Raw genomic sequence first — 20,494 nt, 5'->3', positions numbered from 1 at the left:
AGGTAGAATATTGCTTGAATGAAAAGAGAAAAATATTCATATTACTTACGTGAATAGTACTTTTAGTTTTCTTTCCCTATATAGGAGGGATACGTGAAATTAGAAATTGTATGAAACAGGTTGATTCCTCATTTTCTTTCTTTCCTTACCGAGGATCGTCCAAGGGTTTTCCAAAATAAAAAGATTTTCTTTCAAAAATTGAAATGCCACGTCCCAGCCAACTTTCAGGGTTATTTTTAAGGCGAGCGATCCCAATAGGCAAACATTCATGACCGCTATAGATGGAATATAAGCTTGCAATGGTAAATTTCCATATTGGAACATCCAAAATAGCACCTTTCCTATAATAAGGGCCAGCCACAAGAGGATAGGATATTGTTTATCTGTAACCCAATTCATCAAACATAGAATGTTGATTCCATTCCAACGGAAATTAAAATACCAAACACACTTCGTCCGCCACTACTACCAACCAGCCATTTAAGCACTGCCTTGGTTTGGTGCCCGACATGAATCGCTTTCAACCAACTCCATTTCATTTGCCGACACTAGTCATCCCTGCTGGTAATTTAATTCACTAATTCTTTCGTTTTTTTATTGCTGATAAAATTGGGGTTGTATTGATGGTTAACCTAGTTTTAATCTTCAAAAGTTTTAATCTTTTGTTTCTTTAAATTGATTATTGCAGATGAGTGCCAGAGTCACTGCAAATCCTACATTTCTCATCTCTTATGGCTCTATATTTGGCCGTAAGAATCGATCCCACCTTTTTCACTATGCTCTTTGGATCGATGCTTACGGCCAAATACAAAGCCATGAGAGATAGGAGAAATGTGGAATCTGCAATGACTCTGGCACTCATATGCAATAATCAATTTAAAGAAAAAAAAAGATTAAAACTTTTGAACATTAAAACTAGGATTAACCATCAATACAACCCGAATTTTATCAGCAATAAAAAAACAAAAGAAAGAATTAGTGAATTAAATTACCAGAGCAAGGACAACCGGTGCCGGCAAATGGAATTGTAGTCAGCCCAAAGCGATTCATGTCGGGCACCAAATCAAGGCAGTGCTCAAATGGTTGGTTGTCAATAGTGGCGAACGGAGGTATGTTCTGGTATTTTGATTTCCATTGGAATGGAATCAACATTTTATGTTTTGATGAATTGGGTTACGGATAAACAATATCCTATCCTCTTGTGGTTGACCCTTATTATAGGAAAGGTGCTATTTTGGATGTTCCAATGCAATCTTATATTCCATATGTAGCAGTCATGAATGCTTTCCTATTGGGATCGCTCGTCTTAAAAATAACCCTAAAAGTTGGCTGGGACATGACATTTTAATTTCTGAAAGCAAATCTTGGTGTTCTGGAAAAAACCCTGGATGATCCTCAGTAAAGAAAGAAAATGAGGAAGCAATCCTTTATGCCTCTTTCATACAATTTCTAATTTCGCACAACGCACGGACAAATTTTTTTTAGTAATTCTTAGGATAGGGATTCTTCTATGTACTCCTAAAACTATGGAGTCAGAAAGAACTTCCTAACATTAATTATCAATATTTTAAATAAAAACTCTATTCTTATTGGTCCATAATTACTGACTTCCTAAACTAGAGAGTATGATTAGAAATGGTTTCCAAGACCAGTAATTTCATATCAAAACAATTAGTACCACTGGGGCGCTAGACTAAAGATCACTGACTACAACAAGGTTCCTGTAACAAGTACTCGGCATCATCATTTGCCTTTCCGGCGAGGTTTCAATGCAGCACAATCTGTACAATACCACTTTCCTCTTGGTTTGTCCTTCAGACCAACACACCCAAAATGGAACCACTCTATCTTGCACTGTTGGAGGAAAAAACTAAAATTAGGTAATAAAGTTGAAAAGACTTTTAAACAAGAGAAAATATAGAATAGGGGAAAATTGCATACATTGGGGTTCTCGCATGCAACCATCTCCCCATAGCTAACTTGGTTGCATAAACAGTACGTGGGTTCATTTGGATCCACTGGTATATCTAAATCCATAGCTGTAGGATTGACAGATGCAATTGCTGCTGCTGCCGCGGCTGTTGCTAGTCTTGTTCTGGAAAAAAAAAGAAAAAAGCATCACTAGGTTCCAGAGAGAACAAAATGAGAACATATATACTTCACATTTCATGCCAACGAAACATTCCCAAAACAACATGAAGGCAGGAAAGTAGTTTCAAAACCCCGCAGTTAATAGTAAAAAGAGCTCTAGTGTTGAGCATCTATAATTCAAACATGGATGCTCTCTAGAAGTGTTTAATTATAGCTAAGAGGAAGGTAGAAGCATGAAATCAGAAAATCAACTCAAAAGAATATAATAAATGAAACATTAAGAATAGGTAGATACTTCTTACGCCCTCCTCGACCACCTTCACTACTCTTTCCAGATTTTGCACCACTATCGGGACTTGGAGCAGGCAACGCACTCGCAGCAGCGCTATCTCTTTCTGCCATAAACCAATTAACCAAACAAAATTAGGGAAAATACATGCCTAAGGAAGAAATAATTATGTCCTCATATGGTAATCTTAACTGTAAAATAAAAGACTTGAACCCTATAGTATAAACTGCAAAATTCAAAGACTTGACAAGGTGGAAAAATAATAACAGTAGAGTACCACGCAGCTCTTCCTCAAAAGTTTTCAAGTACTGATCAAGTTGTTGTATGTGCGTATCCACCTGAACATTATTACAGAATTTCAAATAAATATTCAGAGATATAAAAAAAACTCTAAAACCTGGAAAAACAACCTAGTGCAGTATGTATAGGGCAAGATGCAGCTCCATGTACCAGATCATATGCCCGTACAGCCAAAAGAACCTTTTCGTCTGCAATCCCAATGCTGTGCTTCTGCTCATCAAGAGCCTCATCTGAGAATCTAATAAGGGAAGTATCAGGTGTAATATTCCCAGACTTAATTTCGCGCTTTATGTCCTCAATTTCTTGTTCGCAGCGTTGTTCATTTTGTCTCTGGATATCTGTTCATATACATAAGAAACAACATTGTACTTGACAACCCCCACAAAGCATTTTACTTTGACAGGTTTCCATATTCTATATTAATGAAAAGAATACACCAATAAAAGTAAAATATGAAAAATTCGGGAGACAATTCTATTAGAAGTTATCGCCAACCAGAAAGTAAGCAAGAGCATACCTTGTAAACTTTGATCCAGAGTGCGCATCACCGAATAATTCTTTGCCAAAATATTAGGCAGAGATTCCAAATCTGTGAAAGTGAAAACAGAAAATGAGAGAGAGACATCTATGAAAAGTTTCTCTCCTATTCGTACTGATAACTTGCATTCACTCATATTTTCAGCATAGATTTCAGAGGGTTTGGAAAACAACGAATGAGACATTTTATGAAGATGTGCAGTGAAAGCATTACTTTGAATTGTAAAAGAGAGCCAGAGATTTGAAGTTCCTTGGATAACAGTCGTGTTATTCGATTCATTACTGCCTCCGGATTCCAAGTCTTTCAGAAGAAATTTCATGATGCTGTATGTTTAAAACTGTTATTCACGTTAATTTGATGTGTTGGTTTGTTTTCGTTAATTTGGGTTTCTGAACATTTTCTTCAACCTCCAAACCAAGTTTTTGTTTCCCACAAAAGATTAAAACCTTGAAATTAAACAAAAATAAACCATTTTATCACACACAAAAATTGAAGCCCAATTCACTTTATTGATACAGAAAATAATTATCTGACAAAGTAATATAATTGATTGGTTCACAATTGCATAAAATCAAATTGAAGCTGAAATTCAAAGAGAGTTATGCTAAGACAGTAAAATTAGAGAGAGAGAGAGAGAGAGAGAGAGATTACTGGCGTTAAATTCTTCAAGGAAAGACATGGTGATGAAATTGAGGCAAATGGGTACGAAAGTTCTGGTTATAGCTCCAAAACCCGAACCCTAATAGACTGATTGCAGTTGTTTTCCCCCTCTCCGTGAACCCTAATATTACGGAAGAAGATGGCGATGGAGCGTACCGAGAGCAAGTTTGCAAAGTTTCTAATACCATCCGACACGATGGATGATTTGAAGAAAAAATAAATAAATAATACAACTAATGATAATTGACTCACCAAAATAATAATAATAATAATAAAGTGTTACTAGAACTTTAAAATTTTAACTGACTCACCATAATAAAAATAATAATAATGTTTTGTGAGGCTAAATTCACATTCATGGCTAAAAAAGATGAAGAATGATTATGAGCTAAAAAAGAATTATTGAGTTTGGTGTATGAATGAGGATGGATGTCGAGTTTATATGGACAAAAAAAAAAAAAAAAGATAAGGTTTTGGACAATGCCACATGGCATTACGCGATTTGTTGAAAATCTTATCAAAATCTTGCCTAAATTATTGTAAACGGATAGTGATATGTGGTTCGTCAGGATTGGTTGGAAATCTTATCAGAAATCTATCCATAAAATAGTACGTTCGGATAATGACACATGGCACGACAAGGTTGAAAATTTGATCGAAATCTTGGCTAAATTAATTGTAAACAGATAGTGACATGTGGCGCATCGGGATTGATTGAAAATCTTATCAGAAATCTATCCACAAAATAGTACTTTTGGATAATGACACGTGGCGTGACAAGATTGGTTAACAATCATATCTCAAATTAAAACTAAATTTTTTATAAAAAAATTAATAATATTTTAAATGGGTTAGGTGCCAGCGCATTTTGTGGGGATGGAGATGCATTTGTGCCAGCACATTTTTTAGGGGTGGAGATGCATCTGGTCAATTACTGTTCATTTGAGTCAATCACTATTCATTGAGTGGATTAAATGGGCTGGGTGCCAGCGTATTTTTTAGAGGTAGAGTTGCTCTTAGTGTAAATAATATCGTTTGTTCAAATAAAATAAAAAACTAAAAGCGTTTTTTTTTTTTTTTTATGAAAAAATACTTATCAAATACTTTTTACAGGAGCCCTGGAAAAAATGTTACCAATAAAGATGCAAGAACAAGTGCTTTTCAGACCTATGCTAGTAAGAGGATTTGAGTTTTAAACACGAGATATGCTATTTAGACGGAAAAACACTCTTTGAATTTGTTTATGGGTCTTGTTTAGTTTTAATTACCTATAGATTCGAATTGATTTTTTTTTTTTCATTCTTTTCTTTTTACTAACGACTGGCATACATTTGCTTAGAATTTAAATTTTTACATTCTGAATTTTCGAGAGTTAAATCCTAAAAGTTAATGTAAATCAAATGGTAGACTATTTTTGCCCCAGAAGTGTCGTGTTAGATTCCCCCCTCTCCTATTATCGCTTGAATAAGAAAAAAACAAAATCCTCAAAACTTGCAGTGTTATTCCACAATGGAAAGTGATCAACTATGTTATCAGTGGAAAGTAACTAGCTTTTGGACGACTTATAACAAAAAAGGTAACCAGTTCAACTACAAAAGTAGAATCTTTGTTCCCAAAAAAAAAAAATTAAAAACAATAAAAAGTAGTTCAAACATTTTGTAGTACAAGTTACAACCAACCTGTTTATACATTTCTTTCTCCCACCATAAACCTTACAAGGATTATTTTCACTGTGTATAAATAAATGGAAAAGGGAGATGTCGAGAAAAGAATTCGAGTCGGGGCAACTTAAATACAGAAATACGCTTTGTATTTATTAACAGTAGTGTCTTCCTACGGACCTATCATAGCAAAACTCAGCTCTGCTCGCTCTTCACGTATACATACTTTGCGGGATGATCCCCGAGTATGTGTGCATAGCAAGCGTCTAATTTTTCCTCTATCCGTTGAATCCATGTGTACTCTATCAAGAAGCTGGCTCAAAACTTGTAATTCAAACCAAAGAAGCGTAAGCAGTTATGACACCATTTTTATCTGTATTTGCCGATGGACGTGTACCAGAAACTCAACATAGGTGGGGCCATTCGGACTCTGGTCTTCGACCATATATGAGAAAAACAATGCTCCTGCAGGGAAAGATAATTCAATACCTAATGAAAAAACTATAAATAATATATAAACCATCCACTTCGTAAGAGGTAGTTGTCTCGTTCATTACCTGATGGGTCTCCCTTCTTGCATAACTTTAAGCTGCACAAAAATATGACAAATTAGAAATCATTGGTATTTTAGGTGAAAACATCAAAACCTGAATTCAAACGCTGCAACTTATTTCTTCATCACGAACAAGGAATCACTAACGAAAAATAATCAGTCGTACCGAAGGTAGGAACATCTCTGGCGCCGTATTTCATTTACCACATCATTCAGCTTCTTCGATAATGGATTATCATACCACTGTAGCACAAACTGCCCGAAAGAGTCCAAGAGAATGAAGTCAACTCATGCACCCTCATTTATCAAAATCTCAAAGATCATATACCATTTACATAACATCAAAATCTCAAAATCTCAAAGATCATATACCATTTTAAGCATCCAGCCCTCTCATTCTAGTGAACCAAAACAGGTCCCAAGAGAAAAAGTTCGCAATTGTAATTTACAATTATGTCGGGCAGAAGATAAGAAACCAAAGAGATAAATGATAAGGCTACCTGAGTAGGAAGTTCATCAGCAGAGGCGATTCCAAACAGTTGTTGCAAAATTCTAGAATCTACCAAGTTCCCAATATATATTAAACAGTCCTCGCCATTCTCGAGAAGATAAATTCCCTCGTCACTCACATGTTCGCTAGAAAGCGGAATCACCGGAGGAATTAGAGACTCATCACCCTCCTGTTCATTGATGGAAGCTACCAGTGATTATGAAATGCATACCTCAAAGAGTTGAACAAGAAGCTAAATGACGCACCTTTTTTGATTCGAAGTCATGAATAGCCACCATTCTGGGGTACACCAATGGAACTGCCAAAGGAACAGAAAGGGAAGAAACATGATTGATCCAGAAGGACCGCTCATCTATTTTTCCATCAGTCCGTAGCCCCGTACTTTTGATTAATGCTGAAAAACAAACACGAACATCAAATGTATCAATATATGTAACAAAATCTCTAAGAAGCTAAGTGAAGATTCTGTGCAATATATTTCCACAACGGAAGAGGCATGCCTTTCCCTTGGCATTTTATCAATCACAACAGAAATCCTTTATCATATCTATTATGCATTATACCTTTTTATAATTCACTTTAGATATAGTTAAGCAACAAAACAAATTTAAGATAGTAATTAATAAATAAGCAGAAATAATATACCAAGGGTGTATAGAGGCAGGAGCTTCAGTGCCTCCGGAAGAATAAGCTGTCCAGAAGATGATACAGTAGCACAAAATTTACGATATGAAAGCAGACTACTTATGCACAGATTTGTCACTTGTTCCCGTACACGCAAGAGGGGACTTGAAGGGATTTCGATTGCCGCTATACACAACATTTAAACAGGACTTATTGTCAGAATTCATCCAAATTCAATTAGACAGAATGTACTAACAAACTGCAATCGTAATAAATAATATGTTGGCAGTATGCAGAAAGTGAAAAGGAACGCAAAGAAAGAGAATTATACATCTGCATTTCAAAGTACCAGATGTGAAAAATTAAAGAGAAGTTAAAGGCAATGTTTTCATAATAAAATTCACAAATTTAAGTGCCTGGGTTTAATTGAGAAAACAATAATTACAAACAGGGAAAATGAGCATAAAGAAAGAAAGCAACAAAGAAGAACAGCATATAATTGAATACCTTGCTTCATGAAACATGCAAATTGAGCGTCCAAATCAGCAGCACGGAACAGATTACTTAGCATACTTGTGCATGGCAGAGATAAAGTTGCAACTCGAATTCTCCGTTGGCCATACACAGTTGTGTATAAAACGGCACACTGGATAACAAAAATACTATAATTAATTTATAACGAAGCATATAAAAAACAAAAAACAAAAAAAAAAAAAAAATATATATATATATATATATATATGACTAAACAATGAAACATGCAGCTGCAGAGATAGGTGTCGTCATCAGATTAGTAGTAAATATTCAAGAAAAAGATCAAAAGATATATTCACAACTACTGCATTTGGTAGGGGAGAACAGAAAATTTAAAATTTACCTGGAAACCACATTCTGAGCCATCCTGTAATTTATCATCATGTTTTAAGGTCACCATAATAGTTTTGTCACAGTCAATCTGCATGACAGAAGGGATCGGTCATGATTTATATAAGAGCCACTGTCACTCTTTTGAAAGCATAATGAAAAAGGAAAAGAAAGGAGATACGTAGAGAGGAAAATGAAAACCAGAAAACTGAAAACTAGACAAAGGAGCTATGATTGAGCATCAAGACTAATTTTCTTTCAGATTGAAAAATCTTGATTTTACTACCATTGTCTGTCAACACAACCAGGGGTTGGGGGATTTTAACTTCCATGGAAGATATATGATAAGTAAGAAAAAATAGTCTGATGTGTTGGTAGTAAGGGATTTTGTAGAAAATGTACAAACCCCAGGTAGGTCAACATCCGTAGGAATACGTTTGCAAAAGCTTCCATGGTACTCTTGAACTTGGATACCCTGAAAATGATGAAAACAAACTTATCCTGCTAGAATAATCTATTGAGAGAACAATAACCAGTCATCAGCTAAAATAGGAGAAAGAGGCTGTTCAATGAAACTTACCTGGCAGCATCTTACACGCATCACCGCCTCAAAACCTTGAGGCCTTGTGACATTCCATTTAAGATCGTTGTAGAGCTTTGCAGGATCAGAGACAGCTGAGAAGGGATAATAATAGTAAACCTGAAATGATAACCCAAATAGTTAGACGACTGTGTGTAAATGATCTATAGTTACAAGTGGCAGATGCTTCTCAAATCTGACAACACAGATTTATTTTAGATGGTGGATATGTAGATTAGAAATAAGAAAAAATGACAAAATTAGAAAATTCATAAGAGAAAACCCTCAACCAAAATGACAAGAAGTTGAAATTTCATGCCAGATGTATGGGAAGTGATAGAAGCAAATTCATTAGTACCTGCCCTCCAGTTGTTCTTGGGATGACAGAGACAGAAGCAATGTCTATGTATGACTGGGTAGTGATAAATAAGTCGACACAAACCTGGAACATTTTAGGCAAAAATAAAAATAAAAAAAATAATCACCCAAATAAATTATGCTTAACAACTTGTTAATTACCACTAATAATCTCAGTCAGTATAGAAGTGTCATAAATATGTTAACTGACCATAAGGGGAAATAATTAGTAAAAGACTAACCTGATATTCAGCAAATTCAACTGCCATTGTCCTTAAAGTTTTGTCAGCTGGTTGGAGTAATTTATGGGGCTCCTGAAATGCAATTAAAGTTTATACAAACAAAACATAATACCAAGACTACCAAGACAATCAAAAGAATCGACTGCTCAACAGAGAGTATAATTCAATGGATGATAGTTATGGCCACATAGCATTATGCAAATCATCTTTAACACAGTATACAAAGACCTGATATGTCAATTTCTTTTGTAATAATTATCCAAGTGCATCTGCATGTCCACCTAATTTTCCAAATCTTGGGGTTCAGAAATTCAAGAAAAGCTGTATTTCATATTCATTGAATATCTGTAATCAAAAAGCAAGATCTTATTGGCGGGAACAAAATCCAATGAAAGTAAGAGCTAGACATGAGGGCTTCCTGATTTAATATGTCAACATGAATTACAAAAATAATTTTTGTAAATAATCATTTAGTATTTTCTCATCTTTTGAGATACATAACTATGAATTAACTTTTCCTATTCAGATTAATGTAACATATATTTCAAATGAGAGATAATGGAGCAAGAATGGTGGTTTTCTTTGTCCTTTCTGTAGAGTGGGCTTTGCCTCATAGCTGTAAATGAGCATTTCAGATTTCACTAAAGAAATAACTGTGTCCTAAAAGAAAATACCAGCACAGACGTTCATAAGGAAATAGGAATTTGGTTATTGGGCTTTTCATAACCATGAGTTCAATTCCTTAATAATTTCATTTTGTGACCTCAAGGATGTAATGAGCTTTTTTCTTAATAGTAACTGGGTTACAGGACCACTGATCTAAACCACCCAAATGGCGTACAATAACAAATCTAGAGGGTATTCGTACCTTATCAGCTGAAGATATATTAGCTCTTCCTTCAGCTTCTCTAGCAGAGAGTGCTCCAATTCCAGTTGATGCCAACACTGCAGACAACATAAACATTAGTACACTCAGATGCCAATAAATCAGGTATATCCTGTAAAAGAAAAGGAAGATGCAAATGTGAAAATGGACATGCATACAAATTCTTTAGTAGATTTCACACACACAAAAAAAAGGTCTATAAAAGATATACAGGATGCCAACCAAAAAAAGGTGTACAGGATAAATAATGATACAAGTAAATATCTTTGTCATTTAGCTGGAATTCAAGTTGACTGATAGCATGAAATGAACAAGTTATCCCAAAGAAAAAGCTTACATGATCACTAGGAACATCAACAACTTTGAAATATATGTAGGTTAATATTCTCATTCCTGACTAGATAGGTTGTTTATCTTTACAAAATAAGAACAAGGTAATAATAGTGACTGAAACTACACGAAACAAATATGCATTTTCCAAAATTTCTCTTACGAAACTACTAATGTTTATGCGATTCTCCACTCTCTTAAGATCCTTTAACAGATCTCAGTCCTTTGTTTTGTCTATGATATGAAGCAACTGCAGCCTCAAGCATGTTGTTTTTCATTCTTTGCTTGCAATAATATACGAACGTGTTTATAAAGGAAAAGGAAACCACAAAGGATGCACCATAAGTAGATATATGGATATGAGCTTGCCTGACTGAAACACCAAAAGTTTCCCTCCAGTACTCTTAATTGCCAAGAAAGCAGCCTAGGCAAGGAAGAAAATAAAAATGAACAATGAATTTAAACATCAATATGTATATAAAAAATATGTGCAAATCATAGAGTATTAATTATTCTGTTGCTAGACTAGACCATCGAGATGAATGCAGCACGGCAGATTAATGCCTTAGGTCTAGCGTTCAACGACCAGCAGAAAAGAGATTTGTCATTTTTAAACACTAATGGAAGGTTTAAAAGCTCAAATAATGGGTTAACTGTGCGTGTTGGTCTGACAACTATTGAAATCCAAGGACTCCAGTCTAAGTTTTGACTGATATCTATCTAAGAAGGGTGTTTAGACAGGAAGTAAAGCAATTGATAGCCAAACCAGTCAGGATACCACATATGACACCAGCTCCATTAATCTCTCCTCAAAGCTCGTCATGCATTATCACTTATAGATTGGCATGTTCACCACAAAATGAGGAACAATAGGAAAGTTGATCAGTATTTGGCAAGAACAAAACTTTGATCCAGTCAGCTAGGTAATGGAAGCATCTACGCCAAAAGGTTATTTGATTACTTGTATTTAATAAATATTATTCCAAAAATCACTTAGTATAGATTAATTATCTGGAATTTTTTAGCCCATCATATTAATTCTTACGAGTTTATTCTTTGCCTTGGGTTATTCAACTATTAAAGCATCAAATATCTTCTTGCCCTTCTCATTATACTCAGCTTCAGACAAGGAAACCTACAAAGAACTAGATGAACAAAAATGATATGTACAATCCACTCATAGTAGTTGGTATAGAGCTTCATAGTGTCAACGTCAAGCATATTATGCATAGCACATCTATTCATAGCATGTTTCATGAATTCATATCCATTTGCACCTGAAGTTCTGTATTTAAAAATGGAATAGCAACCGCAACCACCATAAAAGTTCAGTATACACAACAGTGTCACACGATACGACATACCTTGATTGCTGCACCAAAGGCTGATTCAGCGATTTTACTGTTTTGAAACATGGTTGGAATACTTTCCAACAATTGCTCCAAATGTTGGTGGCACTAAGAATCCACAACAAAAGAAAATCTAAATTTAATAAGAGGCATGTAGAAATTTAATAATTAAGATGCCAGACTGACATATGGCTGATTGTTGTTTTATCAACAGTTCAAAGACTGCACAACTACTCAGTACATTTCACAAAAGGGAAAAAATAACAGCTGCTGACCTCAGAAAGCTGGACAACTACGTCAGTCTCCAGAGGAGTGTAAACATCTTGCACATCAGGAACAATAAGCATCAAAGGCTGCAAACATATATTGGACCACAGTGTGAGACCCTTTAAAAATAATTGTTTGGCAAAAAATAGAAGCCAGGGCCATAAAAATTAATGGTTATTTAGCCAAATCTTGTAAAACAAAAGGAAAATAATTCATACAATTAAACTCAGATGGTTAGAAAAATAAAAATAAAAAAGGAAAACAATTTGGCTACAAATCAGAAATGGAAAAATTAAAGTGACGATTGAAACTGCTACTAGTAGCAAAAATTATCTTCATCTACTCACTGGAATTTTAAAGGGCATGCTCCCAGATCCATATACCTAGAACTTGTCATCAACTTCCTCTAGGTATAAGAAAAATTGATGCTAAGAGAAAGAATTCTAACTCTGCAGAATATGATAGGTGTAAAGCAACACATCATTTATTGTAAAGAAAGCATCCAAGTATTACTCACTAGCAAATCTATAGTTTTCTCATCACTCTTCTTCCACTCTGATTTTACTACCTATAATTTCACCAAGTTTCAATTTGCTCCTTGAGCACCTTTCATCCTACCAAATCTTTGGTTTTATAGTATGTGCTTCTGTTGACGCATGGTTCACTTTGATTAAAAATCTATTAGTTCATAACTTCGTACGCATCCCGGTTCTTTCACTATAATCACCTATAAATATCGGCACTCTGAGATGACACTGGCATTAAGCATAATATTCACTCAACAAAGAAGGAATATATATATATACACACCCAAAGTAATCAAATTCATTCATTGAAAAAAACCCCGTTTGGATCATTTCCTATAGTCTACATATATACATACATGCATATATATATATATATATATATATATATATCCCCAAAGTAATCAAATTCATTCATTGAAAAAAACTCCGTTTGGATCATTTCCTATAGTCTACTCATGAATACAACAATCTCTTTTCACCCAACCTGTCTAAAAGAATAAAACCAATATCAAGGTCCCCCACCTCTTTGATATAAATTTCTATTTCCAAGTATCACCTATAGTACATAGTATATGTGGACATTCCAAGTTACAAAATCATTCACTCATCACAAAGGCAACATGTCGAAAACAAAGGCATCAAAAGTCACATTTAATTTCATACACAGAGAAGTAAGAAGCACGCAGATTTTTATGCAAATAATTTGTAGATTTCACAGTAGACTGCATATGTATCAGAGTTCATTCTATGCTCTTCAACTTTAATAACTGATTATATATATATATATAATAAATGCATTACTAAAACAAAAAGAGAAATAAAAATTATATTGACCTGCTGCAATGCACGTTTCAAATTGTAAAAATGGATCGTTGAATCAAATGTTGCAATTCCCACCATTGTCCGAGGACCTTCCTGCAATAATAAATATATCAACGCCTGACTCATCTAAAATTCTGGCTGATATTGTTTCATTGAAAGTATAACCAATTACTGCAGGCCTTGGGAAAATGAATTGAGCAATTAGCATGCATTCACAATTTCACTTGCACACAAGCATTCTCATAAAAATATATGCATGCATGCACACAGATACGTATATCTTGTCAAAACAGGGCAGAGGTCATAAAGAATGAAAATGTGCAAGTAAATGAGGAAGCAAATGAACTCTAGCTAATATTTAATCATCACCATTATATCCTTTGTCTTTTCCATAGTCTAATGAGATTGGTTGGTCACATAAATTCTCGTCAATATTAGGAACGTATTAGTAAATAGCTATTGAGGTAAACTCATATTTTTGCTTATTAGTTCAACAGCCTGTCAATCAAAATGCAACTTAAGTAAACAAAGAAACAATATGATTCCAAACTCAAGGCCAACAAAAGCTGCGAGGGAGGATATTTCTTTTGGAGTTTCTAACAAAAACAGATGAGATACTTAAATGCAGTGCTCACAGTGAACTCCTGTATGACTTTACCACACAGGTTTAGTCTTATCCTTTCAGAATCTCCAAAGAGAATAGGAGAAAACAAGAACCAATTATTAGATTTAATCATGAAAGTTCAAGAACAGCAAATCCTGCAAACATTCTCACAAGTCACAAGCACTATGTGATTGCAGCTGGTGAACAATGAGAGCAGAGCAAATAGGCAGGAAAAGTTTAAGTTTTCCCATTCTAAAGTTAGAAATGATTCATGTTTTCCACCAGACTCATCAATGTATTTGCTCAATTCAGCCTTAATCCCAGATGTCGGGTTTGGCATCATGGATCGTATCTAAAACATCATCCGTCTATGACACACAAAATCAGGAAAACTTTATATCGTCCTGATGCATCTCTTTCTTCGCATTTGTTATTCATAATGCTTAGACGTAAATACAATGAACTTCACTGCATGTGTCCCTTCTTTCCAAAAAAAAAAACAAAAATCATTTAAATAACACAGCACAATCACATGCTGTAAGAAAAGTAAAACAGGAACATTATGCATATAGACAAAATAACTCACTGGAAGATCAGCAATAACTTGACTGATTGCACTGCAAGCTGCAGCAGTTGCACCAGTTTGAATGGCATTCATGGATACATCAATGAGGAAGAAGTACACAGCTGGCATGGGATCACGGACCTGTGTTACAAAGCCAAATAATTAAAGAACTGTAACTCTAGTCAATAATGCAAGATTAGTTCAGTTGTTTAAAATCCATTACCAAAATAAAAATGGGAACAAGCCCATCTAATGGGGTTAAAAAGACATTTTAAACAGCTGATACTGTCAACGAGGAGCCAATAGAGAAAAACTTCTGTTATGAACAAAACCTTGTATAAATGATGAAAAACAGTGTGCGCGTGTGAGAGAGAGAGGGTGAAAGAGTGAATTTTTTTTTAACTTCAAAAAGTCCATGAATGTGTTGGAAATATACACAACCATTATTGGCAAGTGCCAACCATGCCAAGGAAGGTCTTGCATGCTTTTGTTAAAATAGAAAATAAAGGAGGTGTTTCCAAACGTGGTAATCTTACTGAAGTTATAATTGCAGATCTCATAATCAACTAACCATGTATTCTTTTGAAGCAACAAATTCAACTGTTCCTCTACATAGCTCAGGCCTCTCATCAGCATCTCTACGTCTACCATCTGGACCAAGATTGCAGTGGTAGTCACGGGGAGTCTCATCGGTAAATCCTGCAGAAGAAATGGCATACATTGTAGGATCACTGCTTTTGCATAAATAGACATTGTGCATATAGATTATACCTTAACCACAGACCACAGTAGAGACCTTCAAGAGAGGAATGGTATATTACATACTCTCAGCCCTACTAAAATATTCAGAAACTTGAAAAGATGAAAAAGAAAAACAAAACATGAAAAAATAACAGGACCACTTTGAAGAAGAAAAATAAACAAAAGCATTGTTGAAAAAGTTTTGAGAACCCAAATGAACTGAAAGAAAAGATCACGCACAACACCAAACAGAGAGAAATCTTCCTCACCACAAAGATTACAGATGAATTTCCTGCCCTGGTCAATGAACTTCATAAAAGGATTTATGTAGCCTTTGCAACGAGAGCATCGAACGGGACCACTTTCACCAAAATCCACAACCTAAAACAAAAAAATTCATTACTAAAATTATAGCTCAATGAAAATTCTGATTGTTTAATTGATCGAAGTTTTGGTCATTTATAATTATAGAGAACATTGTGCTTTTAGTAGAGGAAAAAGAATTGTGGAAGGTTTGTGCATTAGCTTATCCTCTTTTTCAGGTAGAAAGAAATACTAGAATTTACAAAAGTAAATTGGGAGACGAGACAGATTTATTGTAAGAAGAGTGTTTTGGGCATCTTCATGGGTTATGAACAATAATATTCTCCCTTTTTTTTCAGGTAGAAAGAAATACTAGAATTTACAAAAGTAAATTGGGAAACAAGGCAGATTTATTGTGAGAAGAGTATTTTGGGTTTCTTCGTGGGTCTCAATTTGTATGGAATAGTGGATCTCAATACGTACGGAAATTCCATTTCACTCTCCATTGTAGATAAGGGAGCTGCATTTTCTGTGTAATTGACAGTGATTAGAAGGATACAACAGCGTTTTTTCTTTTTTTTGTTTTGTTGGTGGACTAATTGTTCATTTCCATAGAATGATATTGAATCTTCTATTCTAATAATCTGTTTCTTATTAGAACAGAAATGAATTCGTGATTCACAAAGTGATTGATAAATTATCATATTGTTAGAAGATACAACTAAGTTGTCTATTGTCTGATTTGGAAATCCAGAGCTTCCTCTGAGGTGAAGTTGCTGTCCTGGCTGGTAGCTCAGGTTAAGATGAATGCTAATGATATGGTTCAAAGGAGATCAATCATCTGTTTATCCCCTCGTTGGTTGCAAGGAAAATTATGAGCTGGTGGATCACACCTTCCCCAACTGCCCTGTGATGATGGGTCTTTGGTTCAAGCTGTATAAGAAGGCTGATCTAATCTGGGTTATTCCAAGGCCAACTTCTCTTTCCATGTGAGAGCTATATGAATTTTTTTCAAGGGCAAAGGGGCTAGATTGTGTGGGGCTGCATCATTCTTACTGTGCTCGGGGTGGTCTGATGTAAAGAAAAAAGGGTATTTGAAGATTTGTTGGATTGGGATCGAGTTGTTTTGGATGAGGATTATATAAGCTAGAGTTGACCAGAGTTTAGAGATAGTTCTTTTTACTAATATTGGGCTAGACCGGCAGGTGCGGTGCTTTACTTCTGCTTGGGAGTGACAATTTTTTTTAAGCTTTTATGGTTTCATTTTCTTCTCTACTCCCAGTGGTTCTTTTGACCACTTCTGTTGCTCTATGTTGCTTTATTTCCTAGTTTGCATCAAAATAATCTCTTTCTCAAAAAAAAAAACAAAAAAAAAAAAAATATATATATATATATAAACACACACACATATATGGAAAAGAGAAATCATTAAGTACTTGGATTGGTTCCTCATTTGGATGAGGAAGGGCAAAAGGTTCAACCAACAAAGCTAAGGGCATCCCTGATGTTGTTAAAAGATCAGCAGTGCATGGTATCTGGTAAATTGACAAAAACATAATAACATTACTAAACTTTTATTAAAGTAGAAACAAACACAATAACAAATAGCCAATTCATGAAAGTTAAACCCAAACCTGATTGATGGTGCACCTCATGTATCGTGGACTGCAATTCCCAGTGTCTCTGACAATATAATCAGTTGTAGCAGGCTTCAAAATAATAAAGCAATCAGAAGAACGCAAGGGATAAACAATATCCAGTTTTTGCACCATGCTTAAACATACTTTGCAGCATAAATATGTGCAACAAAAATAGAGTGAAATTACATACCCAGAAAGAGAAGAGAGTACAGAAGTAAAAACGTATTAAAGATACACAGCTAAAGCAAATATTGTAATCAAACTCTTTTAAGTTTATGGATATATAAATACCGGAGGTGGATTTGCCTGATTGCCCTGACGAGTTTCATGAATGAGCACCGATGAACTTGGTATAGGCCGAGGAATTTGAGTGGGATCAATCTTGGATGACCCAGCCAAAGGAGTACCAGTTTGACCAGCAGGTGAGATAGTAGTCATGGACTGATTTGATAACGGTGGGGGTGGCATTCCAAACATCCTAGGTGGTTGAGCAGAACCCGGAAAATGTGAAGGTGGAGCCACCTACCGACATTCAGAAAATTTCAGAAATCAAATCAAAGTAAGAAGAAACGAATTCATGCATTCATCCTTTTTTCCTCCATCAGAACGCTAAGTTCCACCATATTTGCATAAGCATTGGTAGAAAGAAAAGAAATTGATAATTGCATTTTCCTAATAAATTAAATGAAAAACAAAAGAGAAGAAAACAATAGTACAAAAGGTTATACATTACAACACCATGCTTGAACATACTAAATCATAATGTTTTAGAAATAACAATACAGGAAAATAACTAACATTTTAAAAGGATTGTGATTGTACTTTTGTTATATACAAGCTGTCAACAAAAAACTTGAAAGCATCCACTAGAAAGAGTGTGCTTTTACTTAAATCGAGGGCGGAGTGGAGGATAATGAAGATAAGCGTCCACAGTGGTTAGTGTGTGTTGATTTGCTCACACTTATCAGCAAGTTCACTTTTTTTCTTTGGTCGGCTACAAAGCGATAATATATATCATGTGTACTGAAGGAGGAAAGACATCATTCTAGTTTCAGTTAACTTATATTGGTTTATGTTGTTCTTGCAAGGAAACAAGTTTCAACCTTCAATCACTACTCATAAAATAGATGATAATTGCCATTACGCCTTGGCGCTTTTTCGGTATGCAATATACCTTAGCTTTATACAGTAAGTGTCCAATTCTATCAGTTGACTCAAATTAATATGAAATTTGATACCATAGTAATTTAAGAAGAATATAAATCACTCACCTGTCCTTGTTGCACTTGCCACGTCTGTGAGGCATAGGGAGAACCTGGAGGTGGTGGCCGCATTGGTTGAGGTGCTGCTGGAAATGGCGGTGCTGCTGAAAATGGTGGTGGCTGCTGAACAGTAGTACCTGGTGGGCCACTAACTGCTGGATCACCCAGCACAGAGTGCATGGTTGGAGTTCGTGGAGGACCCATTGGTGGTGCCCATGCCATTGCTGGTGGATGCCCAACAGGTGGTTGAGATGCATTTCCACTCGGAGGGAAACGAGGCCCACCCGGCATAGCCCCGGAACCAAACATTGGCGGCCCATTACTCATCATTCTACCTGGTGCAGTCGTCGGCGGCATGCTCTGAGGACCTGGCCGAGGATATGCCGGCACTGGCGTCGAAACTGGACCAATTGGCGATGGCGCAGACGCAGTAGCTACCCCACCCACAGGAGGCGGTCGAGACGGAAAAGATGAAGGCTGGCCAACGGGCTGCCCGGAGGGTTTTACGGGGGTGGTGGCAGGGGATAATGTTGGTTGCGGGGCCCCCGATCGCGGTGCTGGTGCTGTAGGTCTTGCAAATGCAGCCGGGGGAGGGCCAGGCCGTGAAAAAGGAGGTGGTGCAGCAGCAGGAGGGGCTGATGAAGGAAAAGGCGGCGGTTGGCCGAAAGGGGATGGTCTAGGAGGGGCAGAATTAGGCATGGAAGGCGGCCGATTAAGATTCAAATTCTGCATATTATCGGCTAATGGATCAGGGCGGGGCTGCATTCCGGATCACACGATCCCAAACGGAGAGGAATCGCGATCTGGATCGTCTGTCTTGGCGACACGACTTCTGTTACCGATTGGACCCAAACGGAGAGATCTCGCGACGGACCTTGAGTTGAGCAGTTCAGCGGCTTCAGTCAGAAAATGTTTTGTTTTCTCTGCGCCTCTACGACGGCTTACGGGAAGGAAGGAAACCGATATATGTTTAATATAGAGTAAATTACATAGTAGCCCTCAGGTTTGAGGTCAATTACAACCCCATACAACAACTTTAAAACATTTCACTTTCATACACCCAGTACCATTTTATTTCAAAATAACACCTCTGTTAGATTTTCCATCCATTAGTTTGTTAAATGCTGACATGGCTGCCACATTTGTGCTGATGAGGCTGCCATGTGGCAAAAAAAAATAATTTTTTAATTTTTTTTTTTAAATCTAATCTTCTAAATATTAAAAAAAAAAAAAAAAAAACCTGAAAGCTTTACCCGTAACCCCCAAAACCAGAAACCAATTAATCCCAAACCCACCTCCCCATTAATCCCCCCAGAAACCCAGCGCAGCAACCTCCTCCTCCCTCCCACCCCCAACGAACCATTCCTGTCAAATCCCCCTTCCCCGACGACCCACTCCCGTCAAATCCCACCCCCCCTCCCCAACGACCCACTCCCGTTAAATCCCCCTTCCCCCGACGACCCACTCCCTTCAAATACCACCCCCCCCCGACGACCCACTCCCGTTAAATCCTCCTTCCCCCCAACCCGAGCCTCGCCTTTTCCCTGCAACCCAATCCCACAAATTCCACCTCCCAAAAATCATTCCCTTCACCATCTTCATCCCCACTCCCAATCCCAACACCACCGAACTGCTCACCTTCCACTTCATCTGTCATTCCTCCTTCACCCTCCTCACAGCCTCCTCCATCCACCCGCCACCAACACCCCCACCCCCGCAAGTTCCAATCTTTAAGGTCCCAAGCCGCCGTTCCAGCATCCGGTTCAACCAATCAAGCCGTTCGAACCGCTAAGGAGGAAGGCACCGGCGGTGGTGGCCCGACGGAGTTGTGTGGATTTTGGATCTGGGGAGGTTGGGGTTCGAGAGAGAGAGTGAGGAGAGTGGGAGGAGGGTCAAACCGCTGAGGAGGAAGGCGTTGGCGGTGGTGA

General features: G+C 36.7%; 2 protein-coding genes across 2 annotated transcripts; both read right to left on the bottom strand.

Moving 5' to 3' along the window:
* Nucleotides 1-1,629: 1,629 nt before the first annotated feature.
* Nucleotides 1,630-4,256, bottom strand: LOC126596620 (PHD finger protein ING1). Its single transcript, XM_050263273.1, has 7 exons — nucleotides 3,870-4,256; nucleotides 3,198-3,269; nucleotides 2,831-3,018; nucleotides 2,658-2,718; nucleotides 2,387-2,486; nucleotides 1,942-2,095; nucleotides 1,630-1,854 (listed from the first exon to the last, which is right to left on the bottom strand). Exons 1-7 carry the CDS (start codon nucleotides 3,895-3,897, stop codon nucleotides 1,744-1,746), a joined length of 714 nt encoding a protein of 237 aa, XP_050119230.1. The 5' UTR covers nucleotides 3,898-4,256; the 3' UTR covers nucleotides 1,630-1,743.
* Nucleotides 4,257-5,521: 1,265 nt separating this feature from the next.
* LOC126596610 (protein transport protein Sec24-like At4g32640) lies at nucleotides 5,522-19,533 on the bottom strand. Its single transcript, XM_050263253.1, has 24 exons — nucleotides 18,576-19,533; nucleotides 17,596-17,826; nucleotides 17,299-17,373; nucleotides 17,101-17,199; nucleotides 15,631-15,742; nucleotides 15,192-15,319; nucleotides 14,642-14,761; nucleotides 13,464-13,544; nucleotides 12,111-12,188; nucleotides 11,851-11,943; nucleotides 10,856-10,910; nucleotides 10,139-10,215; nucleotides 9,271-9,342; nucleotides 9,030-9,113; nucleotides 8,672-8,791; nucleotides 8,498-8,566; nucleotides 8,105-8,182; nucleotides 7,735-7,873; nucleotides 7,249-7,413; nucleotides 6,849-6,997; nucleotides 6,593-6,772; nucleotides 6,259-6,347; nucleotides 6,097-6,128; nucleotides 5,522-6,004 (listed from the first exon to the last, which is right to left on the bottom strand). The coding sequence occupies exons 1-24, from the start codon at nucleotides 19,329-19,331 to the stop codon at nucleotides 5,895-5,897; spliced, it is 3,192 nt and encodes a 1,063-aa protein (XP_050119210.1). The 5' UTR covers nucleotides 19,332-19,533; the 3' UTR covers nucleotides 5,522-5,894.
* Between the last annotated feature and the right edge of the window lie 961 nt (nucleotides 19,534-20,494).

This window comes from Malus sylvestris, chromosome 13 (assembly GCF_916048215.2).
Source record: "Malus sylvestris chromosome 13, drMalSylv7.2, whole genome shotgun sequence".
In the NCBI taxonomy this organism is placed as follows: Eukaryota; Viridiplantae; Streptophyta; class Magnoliopsida; order Rosales; family Rosaceae; genus Malus; species Malus sylvestris.
Note: the sequence above shows the minus strand (reverse complement) of the source record. Positions and strands in the feature narration are given on the sequence as shown.